Raw genomic sequence first — 16,174 nt, 5'->3', positions numbered from 1 at the left:
AATATGTCCATGGGAGTCCTTCTGCTTTGTACAGACACTTTCAAATATATATCGTCCTGATTGTGCAATCACTATTTACTATAAGGCGTAAAAAACATTCTCAATGAATCAATAAATCAACAAATAAGGGAACAAGTAAATTTCTTTTTATTAAGTAAAACTGTTTATATTATATTTCTACATTGCATTCCAATACAAAAAAAGCATTTGTCGAATGAACAATATCCTTGAATGAATTGCTGTGCATAGTTGACATATGTTGCCAATAACAATAAATATAGGATGTTTCTTAGTAATCAAAAACAATTATAACATGCTTTTAGCTATACTAAAGCATTTATTTGCGATTGCTTAATTGTTCCCACATTCACGTATGAAATATCTTTCTCTTATAGTTAATTCAAGGTCTCGTAAAGCAAAAATTTTACCGCTGGTATCCCCAAGATGATGTAAACAAAAGTACTGTAAAACATGTAAGTACACAACTGGTGGAAACAATTTAATGTAATCGATTTTCTTGTTGATTAAAGGGCTCAATTCTGTTGGTAATAATTGAAAAGGTTCAAGCATTGAAACATCACGAATGATGAAATATTTGCACGTCAATGACAATCCTATTGTTTGCTTTAAGTCTTGAAAAATACTTTGTTCAACAATATCATTATTTAAATTGATCAATATATTACCTGGAGTACATTTAGACAGACTATAGTTCAGTATTTGAATGCATTCCATGTACCGATCATATTTATAAAACAAAGATGCCAACAATGCCCAAGCTTGGACGGAAGAGGAATACACACCTGTTTTAAAATATCGTAATATTATCTGGTATTGTCTATAAAAAGATTTATTACTTTCCTTAACGTGACGAACATCTTGCATTGATGTCAGTGCGGAGTTTGAAAGCAGATGTAATAAAAGATGCTTGTCTTGTTGGTTTACTGAACGAATAAGTATCTGCTTAAATGCTGTAGGTGATTCAAATATTGGTACCATAAAACAAGGAACATTCAGACATGACAACGAGGTTACTGCCAGATAAGGGTAAAACGAGTTTATTCGTGCACTTCTAAAACTTTCAAATGTTGTCGAATGAAAAACGTAGTACCAAGGCGTATTGTGAATTTTAACCAGAGTAACCAGTAATGCCTTACGTTCTTCAAATACAAATCTACCTTCAAATAGATTGTTATCAGGAATAAAGTAATGAAGGCATGTTTCATACTCAACGCAGTAAATAAAACGTGCCAAGCAACTCATGAAACATCGGACGAACATTTCAGGTATCCATTGTTGATCAGATTCTTCGCATACCCAGAACATTATAGTTTTAAGAAAATACGAGCAAATGAGATCTTCGTGTTTCTGTTTGATAATATCTTTCAAAAGAATTTTTAACAGCGCATAACATAATAACTGGGTATGTGAAAATGAATGTATGAGAAGCTTTTCGGCGACGGAAAATGACATGCGCCATTCAAGATCTTCTGTATCAGAACCTTTGCATCCAATAGGAACAAACAAAATGCCATGATCCACAACAGACTGTATCAATTCATATTTAGGCCATATTCGTCTAGATCTGAAAATCCACTGTCTGGCAGGTTTTACCCATTTTTGCACTGGAAAGTGCCTACTATATCCACTGTACCATCTTTTGAAGACGAGCATGGACCATGAATAATCATGTCATAACCTTCATATAAATGAACTTCCCGAAAAAGATTACATGAGATATAAGATTTCATTTGAAAAGTTTCACAACACTCCATATAAATCGACGAGTAACTTTCTGAGATGTCACACACCTTTAGCTTTGTATATCCAGGCTTGGTTAGGTTGGTATCCATTAAAAGTGTAAGTCCATGCGAGGGTGAGAAGGAAGACATATCGTGTATACTCTCGTATACACCAATATGTTTATCGACAAGCATGATATCGTAATCACTGCCATTTAGATCTAGTCCTTCCCCTTTACTTCCGCTACTTATAAGCGCATGATCTGTATTCGACAAAGCAGTATCCGCTGCCAGAATTGTCGATCTTCTCGTTTTCACAACATCTTTTGATCCGACTATATCACATAAATATTGATAAATTTGAAGCGAATATTCTTTGTCCCCTATGTTCATATTTCATAAATTCCTAACTGAAGTCAATAGCTCTTACTTTGAGAAAAAAAAAATGTACATAGATCGTCCTTTTATGTGTTGCACTATTCTGCCCCTATAATAAAGAAACAAGCTTAATATACTCAATGACACATGATTGAATAAAAAGATAAATAACGTCTTTATAATGTTTATTTGAGTTGAGATTGAGAAGAAGCAAGAGTCCGTTAAAAAGTAACAAAAATGTATTTAAATTAGCAAATGTTTTTTTCACTTAAGTATTAACGCCTTTTGCGTACCCTTAGTTAAATTTCTGTTAGATATCTTAGTACTGTCTTTGATTTTACTTGGTATCTTTGCAAATTTAAACATATCTGGATATATCTTGTAAATCTCATAGCCCAACCTCTTATTGGTGTGATGTACTTATAGTTTTTCATTGCCCATAATAATGTTTTAAGACTGTTCATGACGTCGACTTCTTTACATTAAATCGGTTGGAATTGCGATAAATGATATTTAAGTGTCTGAGAGAACATGATTTATTAATAAGTTGTTCCTGGCTTAATAAAACTTCCCGTAACTATATGCATTCTGATCGGTTATTTCTGTCGGTATATGTGTTTATCGTTTTTAAGTTTGTGTACGTTTGGTGACTTTAGCCATTTCTAATTGATTGTTTTTGTCTGCACTTATGTAGGACTGTTACACTACTGCCTAATGCTAGTGACAGGGTGGGCGAAACATGTTACAGACCGTAACATACTTTACTTACCCCACTTACACCTTTACACCATTTTTTATTATGTGGTTAGAAGGTGTGTTCTTTTTCAAAACAAGGCTTGATGTGGTGTTATGTCTCTTTTTAGAAACAACACAGTGTTAATTACATATCTGAACAGACTGATAAGTTTTTAGATCAACCATTGAAATAAATTCATAAAACACATTAAAGACTGAGTTAATAGTGTTGGTATTTCTTTTGAATAGACTTATAGAAGAAGGTTCTTGACATTGAAGACTTCGTCTCTTTATTAGGCCACTAGTCTAGATACATCATGTTAAGATAGTCGGTAAGGTAGATCCGTTACACAGTGTACAAATGTCTTAATGCAATGCATATGGGGTCAGTAAATTCCATATGGTGATTTGATATTCGCTCTTGCCCACTTTGGATTGTTATTACCTCTTGTACTTCTAAAATATCACTAGCACAATAGGTAGCTGATAAAATGAGCTTGTCAGAATTCTTATTTAAGCGGTTGCATTTGAATTTTTCTGTCGTATCATGTGCCGATAAGAATAGATTAAGAAAGCTTTTAGATATTTTGTTTCCGAACTATTTGTATTGGCTTTCTAACTATTTTGATCCGATAGTCACTGATGACTCTTATGAAGTCGAAACGCGCATCTGGCTGGCTTATTAGATTATAAGCCTGGTACCTTTGATAACTATTTTTGCAACTGGGTCGATGCCACTAACGTTTGACGTTTCGTCCCCGATGTCTTCATCAGCCCATTAATCAGCATTTCGGTGATGTCATGAATATCAATTATATGGTCATTTTATGAATTGACTGTTTGCAAAAATAAGAATTATTTGAGATACTCAGAATTTTCTTATAGATTACCTAAGCTGTATTTGGCATAATATGTTTGAAATTTTGGGTTCTCAATGCTTTTCAATTTTGTACTTGTTTTGGCTATGTTGATCTACGCGACACTGACGCGTCTAATGTAGACGAATAAACTCATTATATATACCAGAATTTAACTTTTGTATTTACGCTAGACGTTTGATTCGTCTACAAAAGACTCATCAGTGACGCTCGAACCCAAATAAGTTAAAAAGGCCAAATGAAGTACAAAGTTGAAAAGCATCGAGCACCAAATTTCAAAAGGTTTTGCCAAATACAGATAAGGTTATCTATTCCTGAGGCGCATCTTGCGTACTCTCCTAACAGCATTATTTTTTTGTTCGTTTTTTTTTTATGTTAAAGTAAAAGCAATTGATAAAATTTCTCCAAAAGCATGGCATATAAAGGTAGGTTTTTTTATACACATTACACAATACAGAACATATATAAGTTTGAAGCAGATACAACTACTAAGAAATGGGAATGAATAAATAATCTCAACAAAAAATACTAAGTGAGTGCGTCAAAATGCTTTCAACATCCTGCTGCAATGATAATCTTTCACAAAAAAGCTTAGATATATTTTCAAAGCAATAGAGAGCAGACCTTTCATAATAAAGGCTTTTGTATAATAAAAAAATGTATGTCCAACTACATGTTCTAGTAGTGTATATAATTACACTCTATACCTCTATATATATATAAATAAAAGACAACCAGAACAACAAATTATCATATTATAATTAATTAATGCAGGTTGAATGTTAATATCAATTGAAACTTACGATTCTTATTTTACCTGATGTGTTTCCTTTACAAATCCTTTATAAGGCTAGATGATTAAACTTTTGATTTGTCAATTAGTGTTTTTCCAGCTATTTTCGGTTGAGGTTTAATTTATGTGTATATCCTATATGCACTCGGATATTTGAACATTGTCGTTATCGATGTATAAACCCAATCATTATGGTGGATTGCCATAAGATTTAAATAACAATGTGTACAGACCGTTGGAATAAAGTAACTAATGCCTTATTATCAATAAATAATTGAACATTTTGATAACTTTCGACCTTCTAACTTTACCTTAAAAAAGATTATCATTTGAAAGCCAGGGATATGTTGATGCCAACCGACACTTTTGATGTTTATAAACATTCAAATTGGAAATTCAAACTTATTTTTACCGATGTATGTGTCTTTCGTTTCCCTTTACTCGCAAATCGAAATACCTTTTAAGATAAAAAAAACTGTTCCATAGTCCAACAGTCTTCAACATTTTATAAAATATTTGAATCGGTGGATTTTTAAAATTGTATGTTTTATTCAATTTTTCCATTCATAGTTGTTTGAAGTAAAATTCTTCGGACAAAGCGACATAACTAATATTATTATTTGTAAAAACTGTATGGGTTTAACTACTTTTGATGTTGTTACCTTTATAACACGTTTCCAATACAATGACAAATGAAACAAAAACAGTAAATCATTTCAATTAAGAATATTACAAATATGTGAAAAGGAACAGAATGATACATCTACAATAATCGTTCTGCAATTTTGATGCAGAGTACAAGTGATTACCAATTTCTATCCTTACATATTTAAACATTTTAAAATGTTTTTGGAATGTCTAATATATGAGGAAAATGAATGTCAAACGCAAAGTAAAATTTATCTCCGATCAAATTACCTGAACGAGTTTGAACTTCATATCGTATTTTATAATTTATTTATTCAGTACGATATAAATAAATGTTTAGAATTTAGTGGGTACCGACATACTGACTACTGATGCCCGGCTTTCTGAAGGCAGTCATTTTTCAATGTGAAGGAATTTCTATAACTCTAAAATATCTTTTAAATGATGAAAGGTAAACATTTACGTTGTGTATCGACGTAATACAAATGTTTCAATTACTGTAATATGCAACTGTACAAAAATAATCATACATCAACTAGTTTTATTTTGTTCAGCATACTATAATGTCTTAAAACATTATATACCATGTTTGTTATAGTGTAGAGAGAGAAAATGGACTCAATTGATCTGCATTCAGCAGAAGACAAATTTCCTAGGACCTTATTGATGTTGGGAGTAAGTTTACTTTGATTAATTTATCTCACATTCAAATCTGAAAGACTGTTGCAATGTACACCAACTCTTGCTTTCCGACGTAAATAACTTTAATTTAACTTGTTTAAAAATTATCATCAGATATGAAGGTTACCAGATTCTTGTGATGTGATTTTGTTTAATTTAACTTAATTTTTATTAAAGGGAAACTTCGCAAAAAAATCAAAAATTGATATTATGTTCATTCTGTATAAAAATGCTCAAATTCATAGATATTAAAGTTTTATTCCGCTAGATAAGCGATCACCATCGATTTTAAATTTAGAGTATCAATCATCTGCGTTCGGCCATTTTGTCTTCTTTCCCGATAAATAACAACGATATGTCTATAAACCACAAAGGAACAAAACTACAGTTACCGATGTAGTCGTAATTGCGTGTCGATATCTTGTCAATCGTACGGTTGTTTTATTTGACTAACTAACTTGATACGGATAATATTCTTATTTTTTTTAAATTACCATGGTCTGTTGTTTTTAAACTGTTGATCACCAGCATGGCTAAAGATATTACTTCCAAAGGTATTGTGAGGGGTGTGAGGTGACATGTCAAGGTATTCAAGCGATTTCCTGTCGGGCTTGCAAGTTCATGCATCGTTTCACTTCTGCAGGTATTGATCATTGTACACGGCCGATAACTTATAACTTTCCATTTTGAACTATCAGATGTATAATATACAACTCTGTCTTACTTGTCATTACTAAACTCATACGCTTGTTTTTAAATAATATTTCTGGTGTAAAGAATATTATTCATAAAAACATAAATAATACCCTAAAAATGAGATTTGATGAAATTAAAATCTATTTGAATATTTTTTCCAAGGGTGAATTTGGGAAAATGTAATATATATACTCATTGTCAATTAATAGTGAAGGGCAGATTGGAACATACCAGAAATATTGATTTAATAAAATGTACGCACTTGTCGACGATTCGTTTATACGACTGGGTAGAAAGTTACGGAACTATAGCGCAATTTAAAATATATACATGTATACATTAAACATAAGAAAAAAATATATACTTTGAATAAATTGGGCTAAAAGTTTTATAAATGGACTAGTCCACGTATGCCAACAGTATGTTATCATCGAATGTCGATGGACTATTGTATACCAGAAGAAGAAGAAAAAGAAGAAGAAGAAGAAGAAGAAGAGAACCAATTTGATTTAAATACAGGTCGATGTATAACTTTTGCTTTGGTTCATTGAAGTTGTGGACATAGTAAAATCACAGATTTGTATTTCAATAAGATTGTTCTCGAACAAAGGAAGGGATTCGTCATCACAATTGTTATATATGCCACTGGACGAACACTAAGAATCCCCAAGGGATGTGAATATTTTGCTGGGAAACTATTGAGTATCAAAGTTTCAAATTAATTTCGGGATATATTTTCTTTCTTGGTATTCAATAACAGAAAAAAGAATAGATTACTTGTCCACTAAATAGTGGTATTCTTGTCAGATAAAAGACTTTTAGTTATATTTAAAAAACAGGGAAATATGACATTAAATTGGTTCTGTCTTTTTTTTTTTAAAACATCGTTAAAAAGATGTGCGTCAAAGGTGAACGTCACAAGAACCCTGTAATACTAGTACGAGAGTATAACATGTAAACAATCCTTCTCAATAATATGGTTGCATTGGAAATCTTTTCATACAGATTGACAACTCATGGTCCGATATGCATGTAATATTTGCCACATGACGCCCATAGTTCTTTCTACCATCATCATCTTATTCTTTGATATTGCTGTAAACATCGATGGTTCACACCCAAACAAAATTGAAGTAATGTACCTTCAGAGCTTCTCCGTGTTATACACTTGTGTAACTTAATATATAGACGAAATTTCTGTATTGAAATAAATCTACATCTAACAAACAGGATTTTCAAATAACGATTTTGAGTAATCACCTTAATACAAACCAATATACACGTATGGCAAGATATAACCATGCAGGAATTTATTTTTTGTCAGACGCAAGAACTCATCACTATCATAAACGTATACGTATATATGCATGCAGTTTCAAATATCAAGAACAAGCGGTCAATGTCGATAGTCCGTTTTCTAACTGTTCAGAGTTAGACATGTCACTTGTTCATTCTTGGAAGCCTTCAATTCCCCGTCCAACGATGGAACTCTTTCTGATTGTGTTGACTATAAATGCTTGTATGGTAATTCTGTCGTTTATCTGTACAAGTGGTTGCATTTCCTCTCCTTTCCCAATAAACAAACGAACGAAACGCTACTAGTCTGCTTTCTCTGGAGCTCATCCTCAATGGCGCTTATACGTCAGGAAACTTATATGTATACTAATAATGATTGTTTCAAGAACAACGATGTATGGACGAACTATTCTAAATTCGTCAATATCAGTTATGCATGACTAAAATATAAGTTTTATTACAACTACTGTATTACTCATTTGGATTAATGACGGCTGTCATGTTCAGCATTGCACAAATATTATCATAGAATTTAAAAAAATCCTCAAAAATAATAATGCCTTAGCTTAGATAATTGGTATTCTTTTCACAAAAAGTTTGTGTAAATGATTGTCCTATGAATTTAATTATGTGAAAATGAAATGTAAAAAAGAAACTAAAAAAAAATCATGCATGTTGTATGTTGTATTTTTTTCAATTAAAAACTTAAAAATTGCGATAGTTTTATTAGCATTTAAACACAGCCAGATTTGAATACAAGTTAAGTAATTCCGGTAAAGTCAATGATATCAAACAGATGTGCAATGGTATATCAAATTGGGTAATATTGCATTTAGTATTTATTAAAGATTAATACTAATATTTTTTACTTCATATTTGAATCTTTACGCCAATTGCCGCTAAGAAAGTAATCAAAAATTGTTTCCTTTTATTTTTATTCACTTTCGGAATTACGAATCTGAATTTTATTTTCAATTAATTTACACAATTTTTAAAATTATTGTATCTTTATTCTCATCGTGTATTAAATCTTAGTGTATTTTAATTAAATACAGCATACTCTTTCTAATCCTTTCTGTTTATCCTTTCCAAATAACAACATTCATACCTGTGTACGCTTGAACTCACACCTGCGGCTAAATAGCTACAAGGTAAACGAATTGACCTCAAGCCGAGAAATACACAGTGACCTTTACAAAAAATATGCACACTCTGCTCACACATTAGTTGCATTAAAATGATTATCAAAACAATAACGGTAAATAGAACTGAAATATTTTTAGTTCAATATCAGTAAAAATGTTTAATAAATATTTTATGAAAAAAATCTCAACAATAATTAATGAAATTTATTCGAAAACATTTACTAGAGATAATTTTATAGGAGTTTAATTCAATCAATACAAAACGGTTTATGCATATTCATTTTCGTTCATTCTTATATTGTGGTTAATAACTACGACCGTTCGTCAGCTGTGCGCTTTTAATTACGTATATTGTCGATAAGCTATAAGAGTTAAACAGATTTTATTTTTTCCCAAAATTCAACAAATCGGGCTAAACGTCACGACCCACTCGAGAATTCAACCAAAAAAATTACAAATACTTGATTTTCTCCGTTATTAGAAGGAATATAAATTTAAAACTTTGCAAATGTGTTTTTTATGTTAAGATGAACATAATTAGATGATAAGTAAAAAATCGCGGAATTTCCCTTTAAAAAACTTTTACAATTGACACTCTCATAACTAAATATATCAGCCATGTGTAGTGTTCAGTCAATGACATGTGCATTTAACTCCCGGTAACTTCATAAATAATTTCAATACAAGGTTGTTGTTTATAAAATCATCCAGAATTTTCTGAAAAAAATGTAAAAAAATTGAAATAGCAGATCGAGTAATTGAAAAGATATAAAAAATAAGTGTGTGTTTTCATCGAGCAAAAGAAAACATCACAAGTCTTTGTCCCCCTCCGTCATGCTTAATTGCAATAGGCCGAGATAAGTTCGGGTACATTGATAATGTCAAGTATTATCATTTAATTGGAAAATATCTATAGTGGCGTATACAGTATCAATGCACGTACGGAGGACACACCAACAATTACAAAAAAAAAACACCATTCATTTACGTTGATAAAAAAATTATTTTGTCAAATTCAAAAATAATCAGTACCTTATCAGGGGAAACATAGCATTTGCTGTCACATGAAAGATTTAATTCAAAATATTTCAATATATATTGGAATGTGACTATTGTAGAAGACGATCTTTATTATTTGTGTGCTTTCCTAAAAAGTACTGACTTTTTCTTTACAATATTGTAGTGAACTATTGAGAAATATGGATAATTTTGACAGATACTTTTATACAGATTATGTTCGCCTGTTTATAATACAAAGTACTTTGTTTACAATTGTTGTAGTTATATGGCTTTTTCATTCATTCATTAGCCCACATTGTAATCCAGATCTTGCAAGACTGCATTTCTTAACCATATTTGTTCACGATCATTTTCCCGGATATTGACAGCTGTGACCACATGTAAGAAATCAATAGTAATGAAGTAGTAGTTACATGATTGTGATGAGTATACTTCATCACAATATTTGCCTCAATAAATGAAAGCTTTTTTGTATTGACAGCGTAAACGACACATTACTAGTAAAAACATAACACTGAGTAAATTTGCTGTGTCTGACGCATTTTTCAGGATCTTCTGATAATATCCAAAACGTAATGCAAGCAATAATCAAACAAGGAACAATTGGATGAAATTTATTCGGACATTTTTGTTTTCTCTGAACGATTAAAATTAGATATTCCATCACACTTCGAGACATTTTATAGTCACTATTTTATCAGCATACTAATTTCAAGTAATAGAAATTATGGTGATTGGAATTGTTGATCTAATGAGCAAAAAAGGTATAACAAGAATAACAATCTTCCAGGCAAATTCAAATAGGCGAGGCTTGTACATTTAGAAAGACTGTTGTTCAGTATATGAAGGCATTCCCTGTGTTGGCAACATTTATAAAATAACGATGCCAACAGTGCCCAAGCATTGACAGAAGAGAAATACGCGGCTGTGTTGAAATATCGAAACATTATCTGTATTGTCTATACACAGATTTATTTCTTTCCTTCAAGTTAAGACAATCCTGCATTGAACTTAGTGCAGCGGTTGATAACATATAAAAATATATATGATTGTCTGGTTGATTCAATAAACGAATAAGTAGTTGTTTATTTGACATATTAGATTGAACGAAATATAAAGCTAAGTTTGTATACATCAGGCATGGCAATGAAGATGCTGTCAGATTAGGTAATAATGAGATTATCTGTGCTCTTCTATAATTTTTAAAAATCGCTGAATGAAAAATATAATTCCACGATGAATGGTAAATTTTATACAGCATTTCAAGTAATGCCGTTTGCTGTTCAAATAAAAATCTACCCTCAAACAGATTGTAGTCAGGGATAAAGTAATGAAGACATGTTTCATATTCTACCAGAACATTATTGTTTTAAGAAAATAAGAGCAAATGAGATATTGATGTTCCTGTTTGATTAAATCTTTTAAAAGAATTTTCAACAACGCATAACATAAAAACTGGGTATGCGAAAACGAATATACCAGCAGTCTATCTGCGACCGAAAACGATATACGCCATTCGAGATCTTCATTAACCGAACTCTTGCTTCCAATAGGAACAGACAAAATGTTGTAATGTACAATATATTGAGTCAATTAATACTCAGGCCATGTAGATCTGAAAATCCACTGTTTGCAAGGATTAATCAATTTCTTACATTGGAAACTGTATGCGAAATCAACCAATCCATCTTTTGAAGGCACACAGGGACCATGAATAATAACATGATAATGTTGAGGTAAGTGGTATTCTAGATAAAGCTTACTTGAAACATACGTTCTCTGTTCAAATGTTTCACACCACTTATTTGATAGCGGTAAGTATCTTCCTGATGTTTCATCAACTTTAAGCTTTGTAAATCCTTGCTTAGTGTCTGTAGCATCCATTATAAGTGTAAGTCCATGAAAAGAGGAAGACACATCATGTATACCCTCGTATACATCAACATGGTTATCGACAATCGTTATATCGTAGTCGTTGCCTTCTAGATCGAACCCTTCCGTTTTACTTCCGCTACTTATAAACGTTTGCTCTAGATTCTCAATAACACTATCTAAAGCCATAAATACTTTTCTCCTTTTTTTACAACCTCCTCTGATCCAACAATATTACACATATAATCGTAAAACTGATATGAAAGTTCTCTCCTCTCCATGTTTATATTGCAGAAATTACAAACTGATTTCAACAACTCATACTTAGTTAGATAATGACAGAAAGATATCATTTTTCAGTTTTTGTCTGCCTTTTTATAATACAACATACATGTATAACCTTTTTACTATATAACTAAACATTTGTATAATACAACGGGTTTTATTTTACAAATGTAGTTATATGGCTTTAAAATTCATTCATTCACCTTATACATATCTTGCACGATCAAACTGCAATATTTGACTACCATTACTTATTTGTTCATAGTCATTTTTCTGGAAATGCTCAATAAACAGCTGTAGACACGTATAAAAAAATAAATCTCATTATCATCATAGTATATTGTTATTGCATTATCGTTGGTATAAATTAAGAAAAATTTTACCTAAGTAAATGCTTTTCTGTGCGATAAGTAGAACTCAAAATAGTATTGGTAGGAGTTTCCTTAAGGGCATTCGATACAGATTTGATCCCGCTTTAACATTTTGACGAACGTTTGCATACAAGCTATTTTTCACCTAGTAAATTTAAATATGTTACAAAAATATACCTTCATATGCTACTTTTAGAGATGAAAGGGTCGAAATGTTGGACATTTACTGGACATTTCGGTTTCTTGCATATATGTGCATCCTTTGAAAAACATTCCAAAAAATTTTGTTTGATTTTTTAAAATCATTTCGAACATCTTATCTAAATTATTAGTTTGCTTAGAATTTGTGTAATAATAATTTTCGGAAAAAATCATTTTTACCACACTTTCCTGATTTTGGTCTACATCGCCAATTCCTTCTTTATATTTATCTTTATTTCCTAATAGACCTTTTTCGTATTGTTTGTTCCGTTAGACCGTTCCGTCTTTTTTCCCGCTTTTACATAACTTGTATCACGTGACACCCGACATCGTTTGTTAATTGACAACAAGATGGACGGCGCCAGATTCAATGCCTTTAAAGTTCCTCAGTTGCAAGAATATCTCAAAGAACGGGGTATAAGTGTTACTAATATTAACAAACTGAAACTAACCAAGTTATGTGAGGCCGTGGATAAGCTAAATTTACCATTGGATCCAGATATGAGGAAAAATGAATCAGTTACCAGTGTTAAGCATAATTTAGAACAATTGTACGGGTTTTGTGACCCTTTTAGCCTTGACGGGTATACGTCAGACCTGTCGTTCATTCCAAGCTTTAGCTTGTATGACCTCTTTAACTACCTCATTCATAGTACTGCTAGCTATGACCGACGAAAATTAAAGGCCTACAAATCCAATGAGGACTACAGACTTTATTTTGATCGGTATGTAGAGGAGTTACAATATACAGAAGTACCAAGTCGGGACATATGTGTTTTCAAGGCCAAAGTTAAACCTACACAGAAAGATAAGACCTATCTAAACAAGGCAACATATGATGTGTGGGTCATCATGGACAAGAAAAATGGAGAGGTTAAAACTGCTTACTGTACATGCATTGGCGGGTAACTATACATAATATATATTATTAGGTGAAAAATATAGCATTTGTTCCGGAACCCGATTGTAAAAAGGTTACATCTTAATATTTATAATTGTTGATCTCGCCCTAATTAATGATTGACTCTAGCATGTTTAGGGTTTAAACAGAAAAAAAAAATGACAAATGTTAATGTACTTGCATAACTCAGTTATTTTGTACATGTACAATGTATGTACCAATGAACATATAGATACAGACAAACCTATGCACCTGGGATTCTTTATGACATGGCCTCTGACTACATGAAATTTCTATCAAGCGATAAACTGATTCTATAAGAGGGAAACATTATAAATTCTTGTCAACTTTTCATTAGTGCACATATTGTGTGAGCAAAAAAAGAAAAGAAATAGCAAGTGCTATGAAATTACAACGACAATATTTGGAAATCTCTTAGTTCTCTAGGCTTAACTTTGACTCTTAAATATTACAAAGTGACCTCATTACTAGTTGGTTAGAGAGAAGCTGGACTTTGCTATTTTTTTGTTTGTTTAATGTATATAGTGCTAGACAATGAACTGAAAAACAAGAAATCACAAATTAAAAAAAAAACAACAACAAAAAAATAAGACTTAAAATTACCTTCTAAACAATTGAATACGTATAGTACACATGTACAATGTATACATGTATAATCATTGCAAGAAAATTAACATGTTTTAATATCACATTATGATTAATCCTTATAATAACTTTCAGGGCAGATGGTGCTTGTAGGCATGTTGGAGCCACTTTGTATGAAATAGAAGCATTTGAGGTTAAATCTGTAACAGATGGAGAAAACCAATGGAAAAAAAGGCCAAGAAGCCATGACTGTCCAGTCCCAATTAAACAGATGAAAATAATGAAAGCAAGGTATGCGTCATTTATTTTAGGGGTTGAAACTAGACAGATATTATATTATTTTTCATTTCATGAACCCATTTTGCTGGATTTTATATATTGATCCCTAAAAAACCCAACATCTTATTTATATTGATCAACATATTTTCAGTATCAAATTCTTAACTAGAATTGTATAGTTTGCTTTTTTTTTAATTACAGGTACAATGAAGAACCTACCATGGATTTCAGTGGCCTACAAAACTTTGACCCCAGAAGTGTGGATCAGAGGGCAAGTTACAACTTGGAAAGAATTCAAGCTATAGCAAGAGACCTTAAAAAGGTGTACACATTACTATGTTTTTAGTTTGGTATTAATGTCAAAAGACAAAATTACCTGTATAAAAGCCATACGTGCAAACTTTCATTTGACTTTGTTCAAATGAATTTTAATACTATTAACTTAGGTAATCTATAACCCTTACATGCCTTCAGTAATTAAGTACTATGCCAAAAGAAAATATTTCAAAGGAAACCCATATTTTCATCAAACTATGAAACTTGTGATCTACATAAATTTGTTTTTCCAGGAGTTGTGTCCCTTTGACCTTATAATTTTGGCCTTAAACTATTACTTTAAGTTTGTCAATTGAACCTTTCTGAAATAACACAGCATAATTACATAAAACTTTTTACATAATAAGAATATGCTATGTATACATTTGTATATAATAATGACAGGAAATTGTGATTAAACTAGGAGTTATATCATTAAGAATTTAGTTTGTAGGTCCATGTATACACTTTCAATTAATTTAAGTTTGTTCCTATATTTTGCATTGATGTTAATTGTAACTTTATATATAGGAAGATGTGGTGTGAGTGCCAATGAGACAACTCTCCATCCAAATAACAATTTAAAAAGGTAAACCATTATAGGTCAATGTACGGCCTTCAACACAGAGCCTTGGCTCACACTGAACAACAAGCTATTAAGGGCCCCAAAAATTACAAGTGTAAAACCATTCAAACGGGAAAACCAACTGTCTAATCTATATAAAAAAACAATTTGCATATGTATGATTACCCACAGAAACCAATATGAACTTTTGAAACTTAAATCATCATCTGTACTTATTTATTTCTTCTTACAAAAAATGTAAATATTGTATAAATGTATTTTCTATATACTGTATTTCAGATATCTCCAAATTTGCAGGCACTTGACATTTTAGGAGACCCTAATGATCATGTAGAGGAAGTGAATTACATTGATTTAAATTGTGATAACTTGATAGTACATAAAAGAGTAATGGACCAATTGAACAACAATGATGACATAGGTTCTATTGCAGATACATTAAAATACAGTTCTGGTGATATTGATTTGATAGAAATGAACACACGTGGACAATCAAATAATGATTTTCGGTTTGCAATGAGAAAAGGTATTATTACCGCGTCAAATTTTGAGAAAGTTTTAACTGCTGTCCAAAGAGACCGATGCCCTCCTTCACTTTTGAAACAGTTAATGGGGGAATACAGCAATGCTTCGTCAGCTTTTTTAGATTGGGGTCGAAAAAAGGAAGAAACAGCTTTACACTTCTATGAAAGTAAATAAGAAAGCACATCAAAAAGCTTGTATGCAAAACAAGGGATTACTGCTGT

The 16,174-nt window shown here is 31.5% G+C and overlaps 1 protein-coding gene across 1 annotated transcript; it reads left to right on the top strand.

The window, feature by feature from the left end:
• The first annotated feature begins 13,016 nt into the window (after window positions 1–13,016).
• On the top strand, window positions 13,017–16,127 carry LOC139510870 (uncharacterized). The gene is made up of 4 exons (XM_071297412.1): window positions 13,017–13,646; window positions 14,384–14,539; window positions 14,729–14,849; window positions 15,708–16,127. Exons 1-4 carry the CDS (start codon window positions 13,093–13,095, stop codon window positions 16,125–16,127), a joined length of 1,251 nt encoding a protein of 416 aa, XP_071153513.1. The 5' UTR covers window positions 13,017–13,092.
• Window positions 16,128–16,174: the final 47 nt, after the last annotated feature.

This window comes from Mytilus edulis, chromosome 2 (assembly GCF_963676685.1).
Source record: "Mytilus edulis chromosome 2, xbMytEdul2.2, whole genome shotgun sequence".
NCBI lineage: Eukaryota > Metazoa > Mollusca > Bivalvia > Mytilida > Mytilidae > Mytilus > Mytilus edulis.
The sequence above is the reverse complement of the archived record's forward strand: the minus strand, read 5'-3'. Positions and strand labels throughout refer to the sequence as shown.